Source organism: Phalangium opilio, unplaced genomic scaffold, assembly GCF_054372755.1.
Source record: "Phalangium opilio isolate 3A_F unplaced genomic scaffold, DU_Popi_V2 ptg000056l_1, whole genome shotgun sequence".
NCBI classification, from domain to species: Eukaryota; Metazoa; Arthropoda; class Arachnida; order Opiliones; family Phalangiidae; genus Phalangium; species Phalangium opilio.
This window is the reverse complement of record NW_028324175.1, coordinates 4,612,863-4,632,123: the sequence shown is the minus strand read 5'-3', so window position 1 is coordinate 4,632,123 and position 19,261 is coordinate 4,612,863. Positions and strand designations below refer to the sequence as shown.

The 19,261-nt window shown below is 37.2% G+C and overlaps 1 protein-coding gene and 1 long non-coding RNA gene across 8 annotated transcripts; both read right to left on the bottom strand.

The window, feature by feature from the left end:
* Positions 1-125: 125 nt before the first annotated feature.
* On the bottom strand, positions 126-19,188 carry LOC149668103 (uncharacterized). Its single transcript, XM_089841234.1, has 7 exons — positions 18,932-19,188; positions 17,567-17,779; positions 16,053-16,344; positions 1,638-1,693; positions 1,451-1,557; positions 781-1,393; positions 126-158 (listed from the first exon to the last, which is right to left on the bottom strand). The coding sequence occupies exons 2-7, from the start codon at positions 17,582-17,584 to the stop codon at positions 126-128; spliced, it is 1,119 nt and encodes a 372-aa protein (XP_089697360.1). The 5' UTR covers positions 17,585-17,779; positions 18,932-19,188.
* Positions 11,998-13,257, bottom strand: LOC149668104 (uncharacterized). Of its 7 annotated transcripts, none has more exons than XR_016367945.1 (4): positions 13,123-13,257; positions 12,903-12,988; positions 12,740-12,848; positions 11,998-12,651 (listed from the first exon to the last, which is right to left on the bottom strand). It is a non-coding gene; the product is annotated as an uncharacterized LOC149668104 (long non-coding RNA). The 7 variants fall into 7 exon arrangements; XR_016367946.1 differs by having other exon boundaries at positions 12,740-12,812; XR_016367949.1 differs by having other exon boundaries at positions 12,903-12,967; positions 13,123-13,255.
* Positions 19,189-19,261: the final 73 nt, after the last annotated feature.

Genomic DNA, 19,261 nt, shown 5'->3' with positions numbered 1-19,261 from the left:
TAAAAGAAGGAAAATTGTATTGTCATTGGAATGCGTGAAACGAAATATGACCTTCAAATACTTTCAACTGGTAATGCCAATAATGGCATTTTCTCCGCCATCATATGAGGTTATGAACCATTCAACTATTGGTCCAAGATCCAGCGTCGCAATTCCTCCTATGGTAAATTATTACCCAGAATTAGAGGAAGTGTGATCAATTACCAATAAATTCAGTTTAATCGCTTTGGTAATTAACGAAACTTGGGGACTCGAACAGTCTGAGAAATAAGGACATTTTTTAAACTAGTCCTTGGGACCAGTGACCCCTCTAATGTCTGAAGTAATAAACTGGTCTCCAGAGTGGTCCCCGTCTTTGTTCTCCCCCGATTTGATGCAATCAATAAACTCGTCCCGAGGACCGGTATCCCCCACTTTTTGAATTAAAAAACTAGTCCAAGTAATTAATAAACTGGTTTCGGACCAGAGGAAGTGCACTGCTATTTCCCAAACAGTTGGGGAGTGTCTATAAACTAAGTCACCCTGTTAGCGGGAGAGGGGCGCTACTATACGCGTCACGCGTTAAAAGGTGGAATTCATAAACGTTAAGTTGACATCCCTAGCTGGAACGTTCAAAATTGCAAAAAATTAACCCAAAGAAAATTTATCCAGTAAAAAAAAAAATTCCCCAAGATTGTTAGAAACTTAAAACTATTAAAAAATCCCTGACCTTTTTGGAGCATTATAAAAATTTTCCCTGACCTGTGGGAACTGTTTCTAATAATGGATTAACTAACTCACCGATTGTAGTATTTCCCTGAAATCCACGATCTCACTCAATTTTTCCCAGAATTTCGAATTATTCGAGAAATTATTAAAGATTCCGGCCACCAAATTCAGTTGTAACTCTTCAGGCAACGCAAAGAGAGTCACTTGAAGTTGGAACGCTGCGGCGTTAAAATTGTAAGTTAATTCGGATGTTTTTTCTCGAATTATTTCTAGTAATCGAATCTTTCGTGCAATGAGAGAGTTAGTCGAACTTATACCCCGATCGTCCATATTTTCCGATAATTGTCTGATAGTTTCATATTCCCCGCTTGGCTCGGTTGGCAAAACAAGAGTTGGCGAAGCTTCTTCATATTTTGGCTTCCACGAATCGTTGTACATATTTTTACAAAGATCAGTTTTTGTATTTTCAAAGGTAGGAACAGTTTCAATAGCTTCATCCTTAGAAATAGACGAGTTGTTTAAAGTCATTTGAGAGTCATTATTTTCAATATGAACTGGATGATCATTATTTAGCTTTTGACGAGTCGTATGGTTTTCAGAACCATTATTCTCCGATACAATGTCAATATTCTCAATTAGTTCCTTAGTAATTTGTAAATGTTGAATGCGTTCCAAGTAAGGGTTTCTACGATACGCGAGTAATTTAAAGCGAGGTAAATTAAGTAATGACGATAAAGCTCACGGGGCACTACATAAAATGGCGTCTTTACAAAATTCGTCAATGCTTAGGACAGCTTTCCTTGGTTTACACTTCTTTTCGCGAGTTTTTGGCGCTTGTTTATTACTTGCCTAAAAGTAATAAGTAAAGACAACAAACTTTACCTTAAGCCTTGGCGACGAATAAATATAAATTATCGTTTCGTACGTACACTATCACCCTCTACAATATCTTCTTTCTTGATGACGTACGTGGGCTCGGCGTTTACTAAAATATCACGAAACAAAGAAAATTCCAAGGAAATACGCGTAAATACGTTTCATATAGAGCTATTTCAGTGGGGGAAAAATTTCGTCTGCTACGAAAATTGGGCCTGCCTTTGAGTGTAGGGCGGCCATTTTATGAGGGTTTTCTCTATGGGCAAATAGCATTGGTGACGTAGCCATTACCCCCTCTGAAATAGCTCTATAACGTACGTTTGCCTTCCTATTAGGCCTTTGCGCTGATTAACTGATTTATAATTTAGGCACGCATGCATTTCTTGATAAACTTACGTTAATTTCGAAAATATAAGCCACTTTTTAAATATTTATATCCATCTTAATACGTTATGTGCTGTACTGTAACATTAATGAAGCCCAACAGATACAAAAATTCATGCTCAACGCATGGCTCGAAGCCCATTTGAATTTGAAACACAAACTGAAACTCTAACTCATAGCCCACTCGACCACGCTAGCATCTAGTGTCGTGGTGCGCGTGATCGAGTTAGCCATGCTTTACTACAGTCTACCCACGGTCCACTCGATCACGCCAAAAATCAATATTAATTTAAGACTCCTTTTTTTCCCCAAATTCTAAAATATTTCTTGAAATTTTTAAGAGATGTGCAAAATAGGCATTTTAAGTTTTTCCAAAGTTACAAATTTTAAAACGGAAAGTAGCCATGAGTATGTTTTCATTGGTTTCACTGGTTCGAATCTCTTGAAATTTTAGTGAGAAGTGTTTTAAGGGTTTTAAATTATCGTACAAAGCTTAAAACTTAAAACGAATAATTCTATACCAAAAAAAATTGGAAATAGGTTGTGTTTATGCGGAAACGAAATTTTTATCTTGAGTTTCGAAAAAAAAAATCGTTCTAAACATACTTGTCACCAAAAGTGGATGAAAATGGTCAAAAGTGGCGAGTCATCAGAGTTTCGCCGTAGTTGACCGTTTTATTGGCGTAGCTATACTGGGCCTGTTGCCCTGTTCACTCCCTTAAAATAGGTCTTGTGTTAATTCGCGGTTACGCGGTTACCGTCGTCTGCTATTGTGTATGCTAGAACTAACTCGATTTGTGTTTGTAGTCAGGACAGAGTAGCTGGTAATGTTTCAAAAGGTATTTGAAGGTATAATATGGATTTAAGTAAGGTTATCGAAGCAATAGAAGAGCACATAAAACTAGATACGTTTAAAACAAATCTCGGTAATTTAGCTATAGCGCGAGCAGCTTGCGTCGTGATGCGCGTGATCGAGTGGGCTATGGTTAGACCAAGGAGCATAAATGTCGGAACTACTTTCAGTCGCGAGTTTGCAAGTCCATCAGGCACTAGTAAACTAAATAGTTATTGGCGAAACTTTGATGTCCGCGTTTTTTAACACAGGCTCTATGGCCATTGTCATACTTTCCCTCTCATCCACATTTGGTCTTTGTATTATCAGGGATAGATGTAATTTTAGAGGTAGGAATGGAGAACAGAGTAATCTAGTCGCGGCATGGATGAAGGATACGCGTTAAAAACATTCGACGCTCTATAGGATGTGCAACTCCCTGTACTAAAATTTAGACAAGTCGATACTAGCGCCGCCTGGCTACCCTCGCGTGAAAACTAAAATTTATTGGACATAAGAAAATAAAACCACCGTTTGCTTCTTGCAGACGACAGACGACGTGAAGGAAAAATCTACCGTAGCCCGTGTTTTTTTTTATTTTACTTATGTCCAGTACTTTTTATTTTTCACGCGAGGCTAGTTTCCAGCGCTGGTAGCCAGGCGGCGCTAGTATCGACTTGTCTACTTTTTAGTATAGGGAGTTGCACATCCTGTAGAGCGACGAATGTTTTTCACGCGCATCCTTCATCCACGGTCTCGCGTCAAAGTTAAGTTTAAACTCCGCTAATCGTTAGGCTAAACGAACGAGCTCTTCATTTTCTAGTTCTAACATATTGAGTCCCGAACAAAATACAGACAAATGAGACAATCGCCTGAGAAAACCTTAACCTTTGCCCATGGATAAAGAATGCCCGTTGGGCCGTTAGGAGATTTGATTTCAAGCTATAGGATAGGCAACTCCCTATCCCGAACGACAGCTTATTCTGTATATACTCTTTTACTGCATCAGTTGGCAAGAGACGAAAAACTTTCAGGGTTTAAAATATACGCGAGTTTTTTAGATCGAGTACACGGACCTCTTGGCTTTAGTTCTTTAGTTTCAAATACGCGTAGTAGGCTGTAGCCTATCAATTTCACAAGTATTTGAAACTAAGGCCTAGAGTTCCGTGAACTAGAGTTAATTTAGTTAAATTGTACACTTCAATAACAATTCCCTGCCTTTGGCTGTAGACGACATGTACTGAACAGCAATTTACCCTCTGCTCAACAGCCTACACGAACTAACCATATAGGGAAGAGCTTCTTGACGTCATAGGTTTATAGAAGAGTACATGATGCTGGCGATCCAAACGTTATTTATTAGTACTAGAGCTAGCATGTGCTACGCCTACTCACGGCTTGTTCCCTATGCCACAGTCGGGAAGGTAATCATACGCAGCTCAGGGGGTCGACACTATATACTTTTGCAGGGCTCATACAATTTTTGGAAAACAAATTTCGCTGAGATTTCCAGGTTTTTTCCCCATATACTTCCCCGAGTTTTCCAGGTTTTTTCCCCATATACTTCCCCGAGTTTTCCAGGTTTTTCCCCATATACTTCCCCGAGTTTTCCAGGTTTTTCCCCATATACTTCCCCGAGTTTTCCAGGTTTTTCCCGTATATGGAGTATCCTATGGAGCAAATGTTAACGAAGGAGTGAGGGGGGGGGCAAATAGGACTACTACATAATCAAAGTATATTCAGGTATCTCTAGTAGAACCGTACAGTTATGAGTCTCCAAAGTTTAGTGTAATGTTAATCCTATGGAGGGACTGTTTATGAACATTTTGCTTAAAGGGCTCCTTCGGACCCTTAGACACATGGCCCCGCGGATTTCCATCCCCTCTTCATAGACGATCTTCCTCAGTACTCTCCCTCTCTCTGGCTAGGTAGGGGGGCTCGGAAATCCGCGGGGCCATGTGTCTAAGGGTCCGAAGGAGCCCTTTAAACCAAAGCACGGGTCCAGCGGGTCCCCTACAAGGCCACTTTCCCCCTGTACTCCAGTTTTGGCTTGGCAAAGGCTAGTTGGCGGGATTTGTAAGTGCACTTATAAATCCCGCAACAAATGCCTCCTGCCTTTGCCAAGCCAAAATTGGAGTTCGTAAGGAAAGTCAACTTGTAGGGGATCCGCTGGATCCGCGCTTTCCTTTAAGCATGCATGGCAGTCAACTCCACCCCTCGACTATGGGAGCATAATGGCATTATAAAAAAACGTCTTGGTTTGGACCAAGGCCGAAAAAACAAACGATATGTCTGAGGTTTATCAGTTGACTGAAGTTTCAGATATTGCAATTTCTTTTTAAATTACTTTTATTCCTTTAATCCTTAATCAATATTTAATTCAATCAACTTATTTTTACTGTTAATCGATCTATTCCCTCTAAATTAATTTCAAAAATTACATATCTACGCTTTTTCAAGAATAATTCCATTTTCCGAAAACATTTTATCATGAAATTAATTATTTTGAAGGGAGTACGTGTTGGGTGACGAATATTGAATATTTGAAATATTATACGAAGTGTCTAAAAAGAGCAAGCGATCTTTGATATAACTCGAAAGGAAAATGTAAATATTTGATAGTGGATGCATATATTGGGGACGCGAATTTATACATTTAACTTCGAATATCGAAATGTTACATTTTTTTGTCGCGACTATGAAGGAAAGGTTGCACTGCAGTTTCCCTCTCCGAACTTCAAAGCTTCTTGGCCATAACTCAATCTAGATTTGGAACGTCATCACCCCTTACTACATTGTTGGCGTTACTTGTATTGTACACCGGTTACGTATTACGCGGAATGATTTTATCAGGCGTAGAGACCATTTCCGAAAACACACAGGGGCGAGGAGACCATTGGGGTATTCTTCCTTGCACCAAGGGCCATCGTCAGACGGTGCCAAAGTTCACTACAGGCGGGAGGAAAGTCAACTCGCACTGCCTCTAGCGGTGCTTCTAGGCGAGAGGGAGAAGACCCCAATGGCGGCATCGCCCCAGTGTTTTAGTTTCTCCTTATGTAATTTGTGTACGATCGGTCCATGGCAGTTCTGGTAAGGTATGATGTGTTCAACCATTTTATTTCCTCAGGAAATAACAAGTCATCGGAACTGAGAAGTATTTCTTTTTATGTAAACTTTACCCTTTCCTTTGGTTATATTTACACCGATATCATATTTTTCCAGTGCATAAAAGGAGAGCTACCTACTAAAAGAAACAAGACAGGACCGAGGTTGTTGCTTTGTCTTAAGTAGACAACATAAGTTTATAAATTAGTTTGAGCAAAATAAATTCTTTATCATAATTTCTTGACATCAGTCTTCCCAGCAACTTACAACAGATTTAAACTTTTTTGGTGCAAACTTGAAAATTTGTCAAGGCAACAAGAATTAAAACTGTGCTTCCAACTTAGTAATCATCGACACGAAATCCCTTCAAAATAATTAATTTCATGATAAAATGTTTTCGGAAAATGGAATTATTCTTGAAAAAGCGTAGATATGTAATTTTTGAAATTAATTTAGAGGGAATAGATCGATTAACAGTAAAAATAAGTTGATTGAATTAAATATTGATTAAGGATTAAAGGAATAAAAGTAATTTAAAAAGAAATTGCAATATCTGAAACTTCAGTCAACTGATAAACCTCAGACATATCGTTTGTTTTTTCGGCCTTGGTCCAAACCAAGACGTTTTTTTATAATATCTATCCCTTCAGTCTTAATGTAATTAAAATTTGAATAATTTCATGTTTTTTGTACCGACATACATTTGGGGTTGATCTATTTCTAATAGCTTAAAGAAGTACTTAAGTATAGTTAATTATATGAACTCATATCCAATAACATAGTTTTCGAAAAGCATATAATGTTGTACTTTATATATGAAGTTAGTTCAAAAATGACAGTATTTGAAATGTAGAATAAATTTTTTTATTTGTTGTGTACACTCTAAACATATATCAATGAGAATTTTTGAGGAAATGCATCATGAGTAGAAGAGCTTGAAGACGATGTCTATATAAGCATATTGTGTTGTACTTTATTTATGAAAAGTTTAAAAACGACGGTATTTGAAATATGGAAGAAAAATATTTGTTTCGTACACTGTATACATATACAGGGTGTTTGTGAAAGGTCCATCAATAATGAATGGGCGTATTTATTGGGCCATTTCGAGTCGAAAATGTTCTATGACATTTTTCCGTCCAGGCCACTGTTTTCAAGTTATGATTGGAGTAATTTATGGATGACCCCTTAAATTTAATTATGAAATTGAAAGACAGCGCTAATTTAATGAAGGGGTCATCCCTAAAATATTCAAATCATAACTCGAAAACCGTGGCTCGGACGGCAAAATGTCATAGAACATTTTCGACTCAAAATGGCCCAATAAATACGCCCTTTCATTATTGATGGACTTTTCACAAACACCCTGTACAGTGTTGTCGAGATCAGACCAACAGCTTCCTTTATGTACAACCCCCAATACTGCCAACGGGTGATGTCGTGCTAAATTATACAGGGTGTAAATAAATGTTTAGAATTCATGTTTTATTGTATTTAAGTGACAACGAGTGGCAAGATACACAAAGAATACAGGAGAATATGCGTGAATGCAACAAAATATTTTAAAGCACAGTCCTACGATTAGTCTTAGAACCTGGGCCTCAAATTGCAACCTCTAAACTGTTTAGTAAACAACTCAACGTAAATATTCGAAGTGTCTACCATTGTGGTTGAGGCACTCTTCCAGATGACTGTCCGTGTCTTGCATTACATTTGCAACCACTAAACTCATGACGCATGGCAAGACTAATGGTATTGCCGTCTTAGGTACTTCTCGTCCGTTAAGGCTTGATGTAGGGGGATATGATTATGCCTGTAGTAATGCCCTTGTAAACTGGCACGAACAGTAGAATGGCTTAGTGCAACTTCTTGTTCCACCGCTCTACTACAAGCATGAGATTGGCTTCAAAACTTTCTACGATGTCAAAGTCTGTATCCTCATTACAGACTATACAGTCTCTTCTACGTTCACGATCTTGCACTATCGAAATGACGAAAGTCCTCGCACCCAAATGTCGGTGTGGAGACCGTTCGGCATAAAGCACTACCTTTAGTTGAACCAGAGAGAATTTTACACATGTGTAAAATTCTCTATGGTTGAATGTTACCGCGACCTTCACCCAAAATAAACTTGCTGCCCAATTTTTCCTGGTTAGAATAAGTTGGCATTTTGCTAGGAAACGAGACCAACTACTGTAATTCTACTACTTAGCGACACTGAAAGCCCCTTTATATCTAAAAAGACCGGAAGTTCCTCAAAGTTGAGTTTTCAAAGATTGTCAGCTTGAGCAGCAGGTCATAGTATGTATAGTGGTGAAGGTCGCTTTAACATTCGACACGTGACACCACGGTATGTTTGGTCCTCCAATGTCCTGACCCTATAGGTCCAAACAATTACCATCCAGTTTTTCGGCTCAGCGTTGCGGTATTGCCGGTCCCATTTGAAATACAATTTCTGTAGTGTTACAATTTTAACAATACGCCTGTTAAAAAGGCACAAATACCGAAAAAAGAAACCATTGTAATAAAGGTCGGCCCCCTAACCTTAAACTATGAACAAAATAAAGAAAACATAAAGGTTTCTTTGGGAATGACTTTGAAGCAGAAGGTCCGAGTTGTCTGAGGAACCGAGAAAAAAGGCCGTAGTGAAAACTAATCGTCGTTACGTAGCAGTTAGGACCGAATTTAATTAGTTAGTCTCGTCTTTTAGCAAAATGCCAGTGTATTCAAACCAGGGAAAATTGAACATGATGTTTACGAGGATTACCCAAAACGGCAAAACCTTTGCGTGAACTAATTGAAGCCGATCCATTATTTTTAGAAAGGTACTGTTCTCTGACGAGGCTATTTAAGGATGGTACCTTAAACCTTCATAACGTGCATTTTTGGGAGGGCATTCTTGGAAACCAAATTATCGGACCCTTTTTCTTGATAAGAAAATCTCTGAAGGCATTTACTTGGACTTCCTGCGTCATGAGTTCGTTGCTTGTAAAGTAATTGAAAGACATGGACAGATGAAGAGTGCCTGCACCACAATGGTAATCACATTGAACATTTACGTTGACGTTGATGTGTACCAAACGGATTCGACTAGAGGTTGTAATTTGAGGCCCAAATTCCAAGACTTATCGTAAGACTGTGCTTTAAAATTTTCTGTTGCTCCCCCCACTTGACTGGTATGCTAGGTGGTATTTCAGTAGAAGAAAATTTATTGAATTAGGGATAGCGAGAGATGGCTAGTGATATGGCTTAGTTATGGGCTAGACGCCCTTGTTTTATTGGCAACATTATTACATTGAATGTTGCCAGATTAAATTGTTGCTGGTGATTTGGCGAACTATGCTAATGATATATTAAAATTTAAATGGAAAAGTTTCATTTTGACACATTCCTTACCCTAAAATTTTGTGTTTGGAGCCTATTAATGCATTATAGTGATAATGTAATTAATTTTAGTGTTAAATAGGAAAACATTTAGGCTGAAAGAACAACTGGCGTAGTTTAATCTTATTTTGTTATTTCAGTTAAGGGTTATCTATAGTTACCCAAAAAAAACCTGTTGTTTTCGATTAATTTTAATTAAATATGATCATTAAGTTGAAATTAACGGCTTATCTTCTTTTACTAGTGTTATTTCAGTTTATTATACGAGTTTGAACAAGAAATTCTGCAAACTTTAGAGGAGTGACTGTTTGACTCTTGCAGAACAATCACTACTTTGCCCCAAAACTTTTAAATATCACGCCTTTTCAATGGCTCTCTTTTCAAAATGGGGAAAAAAGCTTTTAAATGACAATTTAATTAATCGTAAGAATTAAACAGGAAAATGGAGGCTGGGTGAAAGATTTGTTAGTTTAATTATAAGGTATCCATGAATTTACCCAAAACACGAATCTTTCACATTCTGGGAGCACTGCCGTGCTCCCAGCCAAGTCGAGCACTGACATCCTTTTCTCGAAGCAACTCGTGGCACTTTTAAGCCCACTGTAACTTCGTGATGGGTATAGGTGAAAGTCTGAAATTTTGCTTGCCGCGAGGACTGTCAATCCTAGCTATTGTTTCCAAATTTCAAGTTCCTACCCTATATGCTTTTCGAAATATCGCAGGTGAAATTTACCTTATTTTGTCACTCACTCACTCACTCACCGATCATCAAAATTCTAAGGTACTTCTAGAGGAGATAGAAACTTAAAATTCAGGATTTAGTTTTCATTTATTTTATAAAGCACAGAAAAATTAAAACATCCCGAATTTTTTATAAAATTGTTCTTTAGTTCTTTATTTTAAAACTAGATGGCGCTGCCGTCTTTTCAACAGAAATAGTGTGTGTTCTTGATGAAAGGACGTAATGGTCCAAAGTTAACCGAAAGTTAAATATATATTAAAGCTAATAGGAGTAGTAGTTTAATAGAAATGTGTCGTAACTGATGCTACATTCTTTTATTAGGATATCGCGTACAATCTTTATTGCATATTCTCTGCGGGTCGAAAGGGGTAATTCAGCGTAAATATGGACAAACGTTAGCGATTATATTGGCAAACGAAGTACCACGAGAGGGTCTTGTTTTAATATAACTACCGAAGTATAACGAGAGGGTCTACAAAAAGAAGTGAGATCCTAAGAAAAACATTAACATGTACAAAAATGGGCCAAGCCTCGCTTCGTGCCCTCTCCGCCGTAAAAGTTCTGAAATCCCATGTAGAGCCAAGTCTGCCTTTTGGTCTCATTCAATCGCCAATTGAACAATTATGTTATAAATTAAGTACTTTTCCTAATTAATAACCAATATTCTTTGACTCTATCATTATTATACATCTTTGTTCGTATCAAAAATATCGTGACTTGGCAAGCGCAGGTGTACATAAGGTTATGCATAACTCGCCTTATAAACTTGTAAATAGGGTTATGCATAACTCACCATATAATTTGTACATAGGGTTGTGCATGACTCATCTTATAAACTTGTACATATCCCCTCGACCATAAACGATTTAGTGAATATCCCTTCGACTTCCTTTTAATATTACTGCCAAGTCACGATATTTTTGATACGAACAAAGATGTATAATAATGATAGAGTCAAAGAATATTGGTTATTAATTAGGAAAAGGACTTAATTTATAACATAATTGTTCAATTGGCGATTGAATGAGACCAAAAGGCAGACTTGGCTCTACATGGGATCTCAGAACTTTTTAGGGCGGAGAGGGCACGAAGCGAGGCTTGGCCCATTTTTGTACATGTTAATGTTTTTCTTAGGTTAATTATACTTGATTGAGTTTAATTTAACGGCTTATCTTGTTTATCTTTTGTGGATTTATTTTATAATAAAAGTTTCAATAAAATATTAACTTAAATTGCAATTACCCTAAAATTTTAATGTATGCGCTTTTGATGTATTTTAATGATCATTTAGATTAATTTGAAAGTGAAATAGGAAACTACTGTGGCTGTACGAAAAACTTGTGATGTTTTAATCTTAATTTGAGCGTGGTTCGTGAGAGTGGATTAAGCTTAAAATTTATTTGAATTTTTTACCCTATTTGCAATGTTTAGTGCAGTTTAATATTTTTGCCATATATTCATCATTATGGTACCCTAAACTTTTGGGTAGTTTAAACAGTTTATTTAAAAGTTATTTGAGCTTTTATCCAAAAATGTATATTTTGGTTTAATTTCACGTTAATTATATTTAATTGAGTTAAAATTAACGTAGGATTGTGTTTTGGCAGTGTACATTTAGGCTATAAAATGAGTTTAAATGTATACTTCACCTTAATTGCAATTTTTAGTGGAGTTTTCGATTCTTATTTTACCCTAAACTTTTGAATTTCGCGCCTATTAAGGTGCTTTCGAGATAATTTAAATTAGCTTAAGTGTGAAAGAGAAAACATGGGGCTTTACCAACGGCTTGGTTAGATACAATCTTAATCAAGGACATCATTTAAGAGTTATCTGAGTTTTCATCCAAAAAAAAATGTACATTCGGGGTTTAATTTCACGTTAATTACACTTAATTACGTTGAAATTAACTTGTCGTCAGTGCTCATTAAGCTTATAAAATGACTTTTAATAAATAATTCACCTTAACTCTAATGTTTAGAGGAGTTTTTTATTATTTCCAACACATTGCGTTAAATTTTTATCATATCCTGTGCTAGGTTTGTGGTAAAGATTATCTATACAATATGTTAATGAATGATGTTATTCTATAGTTTAGCTTGAATACCAGTAATTAAATCAAATACCTATACAATTCATAGCAATTTAAACCAATAAACAAACGGCAACGTGGACTGTGGAAATAGCAAACAACGTAACCCTCCGTTTCTAACGTGGTTACGTTGAGAGAATCTGTGATGTAAACATGAAAATTATTTGACTAATTAAATTATATAACGACACTGTCCTCCTGGATTAACCAGCACCACTGTTACTTATGAATTAAACAATCCACTGTTGGTAACAAATAGTTTATAAAATGATAACGTAACATCACAGTATAACTGATTCAATAGGACCAAAATTGTTTTAACGAATAATCTGGTCCTCTACATTGGTTTAGTTTTAAGGAATTATATCACACACCTTCACAATTAGTAGCATTTTAGTGAGATTAACAAATAATGAAACCGCGTATACCTGTCCTCAAATGAGAATGTTGAGTGAACTGCGCTAACCAGTAACCTATACACCACTCTTTTAACTGCCGTAGGAAAACACATTGAACATTTTGTGATCTTTCCTGTAATATTTTGAAGTTGAATTCTTCACAGGGTGAAAACACTACCGTTGATTTCTAAACCATTAACAAATAATGAAACCCAGTATACCTCATACGTAACTCTCCGTTTCCAACGTGGTTACGTTGAGAGAATCTGTGCTGATGTAAACATGGAAATTCCTCTACATTGGTTTAGTTTAAGGAAATATATCACACACCTTCACAATTAGTAGCATTTTGGTGAGATTAACAAATAATGAAACCCTGTATACCTCAGTCCTCATATATTTGTTTGTAGCAGGAAACGAAGCAGACTGCGTATTTTTGGAATACAGAGCTGGAAATGAGCTTTTTTTATCTTGAAAGGGGAAAGACTATATAAATACTATATTACATAGACAAACTAAAATACAACTTAAGCCTTGGCCGTAAAGAACGTTCAAAAACTTACTTTAAATGATATAAAAACCTCTGTTAACTGTAATTATTTACCTGAATTACTTTTCTAGACGAAAATTCGACCTGATAACGACCTATTTCTTATTAAGGGTGCTACAGTTAATTAGAAAATACATATAAAGGTGCTCAAGCTCGGATGAAATAGTAAAGTAATCTGTCAGCGTCTACTGCTAGATAGTCTGACTCAAAAGTAATTTTGACGTACTTTCAGAATTAACTAAAATTAACATACTTAGAGTTAATTGATTTAAATTAAACTAGCCGATAGCACACCTTGAATACATAATTGTTAAATTAAGAGTATTCCGAAAAGTAACTTCGCTCTAGTTTTTCAGTTAGAGGTGGCTAAATATCACGAAAAACCCCATGTTAATCTCCATAGGAAAAATGGTAAAAGCATGTGAATTTTGCTTTAACGTTACAAAAGAGTATCAAGTCATATCTACAAGGGCCTACCGGCCCTGTAGAATTTGTTTAAACTAAACCACAGCAAAAACTTGCTTTAAAGCAAAGCGCGTGTCCAGTGGATCCCCTACAAGGTGACTTTCCTTACGAGCTCCAGTTATGGCTTGGTGAAGGCACGAGTCATTTGTAGGCGGGACTTATAAGTGCACTTATAAATCCCGCCCACAAATGCCTTCGCCAAGCTAAACGCGGAGTTCAGGAGGAAAGTCAACTGGTAGGGGATCCACTAGACCCGCGCTTTGCTTTAACATCATTTGGTGTATCAGGGGAAAGTACAGGAAAATGTTTGGGAAAACCTTGAAAAATACTTGTGGAAGGAACATATCCAGAGTTCGTACGAAATTTTTACATTGAAAATCCCCGACTTTTCCGGGTTATGAGACTATTTTAAGGTGTTTGCCAGAGCCACTTCATCACAAATGTCTCATATTTAGTATTGCTCGAAGCATAGCTTAATCAGGGTTCATACAACTTTTAGAAAACAAACTTCCCTGAAATTTCCAAGTTTTTCCCCCATATACTTCCCTGAATTTTCCAGGTTTTTCCCGTATATGGAGTATCCTATGGAGCCAATATTAACGAAGGAGGGGGGGGGGGCAAATTTAACTATTACATAATCAAAGAACATCCCCGTACCTCAAATATAACCAGAGTTATGAGCCTCCAAAGTTCGGTGTAATGTTAACCCTATGGAGGGTATTTTTATGAACATTTTGTTTAATTACTCGGCCCCTGTTTCACGCAAATTTCCCTGAATTTTACTAAAAATTCTAAATTTCCCCGAATTTTACTAAAAATTCTAAATTTCCCCGATTTTTACTAAAAATTCTAAATTTCCCCGATTTTTACTAAAAATTCTAAATTTCCCCGATTTTTACTAAAAATTCTAAATTTCCCTGATTTTTCCAGGTTTGTATGAACCCTGTTAATATACAAAACGAAATCCCTGACATATCCCTGACGTTTTAGGGAAAAGTTTCAAATCCCCGACTTATTCCCTATTTTCCATATCCCTAACTTATCCAGGTTCCGTACGAACCCGGAATTATTATCTTATAAACTTACGGTAATACTAATGCATCTAAATTGGGCGCTAATTTCAGGAATTAGCTAACATATTTCATCAGTGGGCTGCGCATAGCTGAGCGCCAAGGATAAAGCTCAGCTCAGCTTGCGTTTCTTTATGAAGAGCATGGATTAACTAACGCTAAGGATTGTTCACTAACCGTGTTTCCCATGTAGTACTGTCGCCAACTACATTTTCCGAATTATTCCTTTATCCCCCTCTTCATTCCCCCAATTTATTGGACCAAAACGGATGTAGATATAGCGCCATCTCTAGGCAACATAAATCGGTTTTGCGGATTTTAAAGATGGCGCCGCCCAATTTTAGGCGGGATTTCAATTTTTGACGTCATATGACACGTGAAATTTGGTAAAATTTTAACCGAAAAGTCAGGTCGGCATTCGATATTCGTATCGAATAGTGAAAATGGGCTTATCGAATACCGGATCGAATAATTCGGTTCGGTATTCGATTGAAACGGTTAACCGCACGCCTCTAATTTAATAATACAAGTTTTAGTGAGCCCAGGCTCTGTCTCAACAGATAACGAAAATTTCGTGAAACCGGTCACGGGATCAACAGATTATGGATATTTTGCGAGCCCGAGCTCACGATTATTTTGACACGGGCTCAGCTCACGCCGGCTCGGGCTCACGATTACTTTGACACGGGCTCAGCTCACGCCGGCTCGGGCTCACGATTACTTTGACACGGGCTCAGCTCACGCCGGCTCGGGCTCACGATTACTTTGACACGGGCTCAGCTCACGCCGGCTCGGGCTCACGATTACTTTGACACGGGCTCAGCTCACGCCGGCTCGGGCTCACGATTACTTTGACACGGGCTCAGCTCACGCCGGCTCGGGCTCACGATTACTTTGACACGGGCTCAGCTCACGCCGGCTCGGGCTCACGATTATTTTGACACGGGCTCAGCTCACGCCGGCTCGGGCTCACGATTACTTTGACACGGGCTCAGCTCACGCCGGCTCGGGCTCACGATTACTTTGACACGGGCTCAGCTCACGCCGGCTCGGGCTCACGATTATTTTGACACGGGCTCAGCTCACGCCGGCTCGGGCTCACGATTACTTTGACACGGGCTCAGCTCACGCCGGCTCGGGCTCACGATTACTTTGACACGGGCTCAGCTCACGCCGGCTCGGGCTCACGATTATTTTGACACGGGCTCAGCTCACGCCGGCTCGGGCTCACGATTATTTTGACACGGGCTCAGCTCACGCCGGCTCGGGCTCACGATTACTTTGACACGGGCTCAGCTCACACACATTTTATTTTACAAATATTAACCGAGCTCAGCTCGGGCTCAAACTTACGCACACTTTTAGGCAGAACCTCAAATCGAGCTCGCAGGCTTATGAAATTGAGGTGAGCCCGCACAGCAAGGTCAGAACAAAAAATAGTAAACTTACAATCATAAATGATTTGATTTGGTTGTTCGCTGTTAAGGGGAATATTTTCCTTTTCAGCAGTGGTCTCCGTTGGAACATCTTTCCACTCAGTGTCGTTAGGGTTATGTTGATCATCTTCATCCTCATCTTCGGGATCATATTGAGCTTCTTTCTCACCATCCTTCAACGGCTTTTTTACTTTCTCGAGTTTTTTACGCTTCTTAATACTTCGAGTCTCCGTCTTCCTCTCCAACTTTGATTTGCGATGCTTGGCTACTTTCTGTTTATGCTTACCATGAATAGCGCTTTCAAACTAAAAAAAACAAATATGAAATATGTCACTAAGCCTTAGATAATATTAACCATGTGAGAGTGCTCGAAAAGGTTCGAGTATATAAATATATATCTCGTAAGAAATCATATTTTAAATGAAACGTCACTAGGCCTTGCCAGTTAAGCCTTGGTGAAGTTAGTGGTTAGACCATTTATATCGAGGGGCTATTCACTTCCCCAAAAAATGTACACCAGATTTCTTATTTCCAAATATTTCCGATTTATTTCTATTATTTTTGTATTTCTTTATTTCCCGATATTTCTCCTAAAATTTCCAATATTTTCACTATATTTCCCTTAAATTTCCAATATTTCGATTATTCCTTCGTATTTCTAATATTTCCGATTTATTTCTATTATTTTTGTATTTCTTTATTTCCCGATACTTCTCCTAAAATTTCCAATATTTTCACTATATTTCCCTTAAATTTCCAATATTTCGATTATTCCTTCGTATTTCTAATATTTCCGATTTATTTCTATTATTTTTGTATTTCTTTATTTCCCGATATTTCTCCTAAAATTTCCAATATTTTCACTATATTTCCCTTAAATTTCCAATATTTCGATTATTCCTTCGTATTTCTAATATTTCCGATTTATTTCTATTATTTTTGTATTTCTTTATTTCCCGATATTTCTCCTAAAATTTCCAATATTTTCACGATATTTCCCTTAAATTTCCAATATTTTCACGATATTTCCCTTAAATTTCCAATATTTCCATTATTCCTTCGTATTTCCAATATTTCCGATATTTCTCATTATTTACTAATATTTCCGATATTTCTCATTATTTACTAATATTTCCGATATTTCTCATTATTTCCCAGTATTTCCGATATTTCTCAATATTACGATATTTCTCGAAATATTGAAATATATTTCTTAAGGCTTGTACACCATATTTTGTAAGTGGCTAGCCCCTCGATTTATATATGCAAATATCTCGTTAGAGATCATATTTTAAATGAAACGTCACTAGGCCTTGCCAGTTAAGCCTTGGTGAAGTTTGTGGTTAGATATAGATTAATTACGGTATTTTGAATTTCGCCATTTTTGGAAATAATTTGGATTAGGTAAACTACGTTTTCGCAGCCGGTGTAGGGCAAGAATTATCCGAAAAATCCTGCGAAAATCAATATTTTTTTTTTAAAGGGAAAAGTTTGATGTTGGTCGACATCGTCTGACGTTTCCCTTACTTTTTCAGTTTTGCCCATTTCGCCTCGAACACGCCTCCAACATTGAAAATGATATTCCACGTGGCAATTTCCAGTGCAAAACAATTGGTAGCAACCTCTGATATTGGGGTCAGTGTAATAGATGTTTCTAGTGTAGGGACAAGAATTTAAACGACAAACTGCGTCAGGTTTCGGACCGTAACGACACTTGTATATTAGCTCGGAAAGCTCTTCCTATAAAGAAATTATTTAGGATTATTGGAAGGCAATCGACGCGACAAAAAGATGCTTTGGGTTAAAACGGAAACCAGATTGCCTGGCCCAATATTATCAAAAGTATATAGATATAAAAACAAAAAGTACAACTCATTTTCAAATTCCCTGACCCGTAGCAACTCTATTTAAAACAGTGCTTCAAATTGATATTTCAAGTGGCCTTGATAAACTAGAATTCAAGCACTAATTAACTCCCCCAACGTACAATGATTTGTGAAACTAAATTTAGAATAACCTAATTGCGCCTTTTACTTGGTAAGTGCAGCAATTTCCCCTTCCCCTAAGATGCGACGTGCACTACCTAAAACCCTAATTAAAATGATAATAAATAATTAAATTGAAACTAACCCTGGCTAATGTTAAAGTCTTAAGGCCCGTTTTCAATCAACTTGGCTTTTTTGGGAACTTTTGACGGGCTTTCGAAGATAAAAAATCTTCCAAAAAATTGAAATGGAAAAGCTGAAACTCGTATCGTTTTCAAACAAGCTTCAAATGAATAAAAAATTACAAGTGGGCGTGACTTATTTATAAATTACATTTTCATGTGTGTAGACGTCATTTTCTTTTCGAAAAAAGTCCTAAACCCGTAGCAAAACTGAACGCGCCGAAACACTAGCGGCCTTTAATGTAAAAAACACGCAGATAGTTGTAACCATGGAGACTGTATGCTTTAATCTAATTGGTGAATCAAGATTGACGACACTTCTAGCGCTTAAACAAAATGAGAAGCAAATATCAAACTCATTTAGATATCCGCTTCTCTAAGGTTTAAAGCCTGAAAAGACGAAAAGCTGAATTTGAAGCTTGTTTGCAAACACCAAGATTTTTTGCTTCGGCTTTCCGCTGCTACTTTTGAAGCAAAAGCTTAATTTTTGTTCAAAAAATCTTGATTGAAAACACGCCTTTACTCATTCCTGTGGCCGTATTTGAAAACGAAGCTATAAAATGTTTGTTTGTTGGACTTGCTATTTAACTTTTCCCCGTGTTTATTTTTACGCTAGAATACTATAATGGTTTATTTATTGATAAGTTTTTTCCTAAAGCGTGACAAATACCATTATAACTATTCCAAGCAAGCGTATAAATATATTTATAGAAATGAGAACTAACCTCGAGTCTCTCCTTGATTGAAGTTTCGTCAATAACTTTTTCCGTTCCTGGCCAATCATATTGCTTTAAGACTGAAACGTTTTTAATCAGTTCCTGGCAATGTTTTAGAGGTAGAAGCGCTTCGTCAAAACTGAGAAATTAAAAATACACGTTAAAAATTATATAAGAGGGTTTCCTGAAAATTCCACTTCCAATTCCTAGCTGCTTTTTCCCAGACATTTCCCTGTACTTTCCCCTGATACACCAAATGATGTTAATGTCATGGGCCAGTCCTAATTTTCATCAAAAACTGAAAAATGTTCATGATATATAAAATATTAAACGAAACAT

Bases quoted from the DNA above. Each gene is read 5' to 3' on its own strand.
- LOC149668103 (XM_089841234.1), bottom strand. The intron at 1,558-1,637 runs GTACGTACGAAA...TATTACTTTTAG, and splicing joins ATATTGTAGAGGGTGATAGT to GCAAGTAATAAACAAGCGCC. The intron at 1,394-1,450 runs GTGAGCTTTATC...CGCGTATCGTAG, and splicing joins GCCATTTTATGTAGTGCCCC to AAACCCTTACTTGGAACGCA.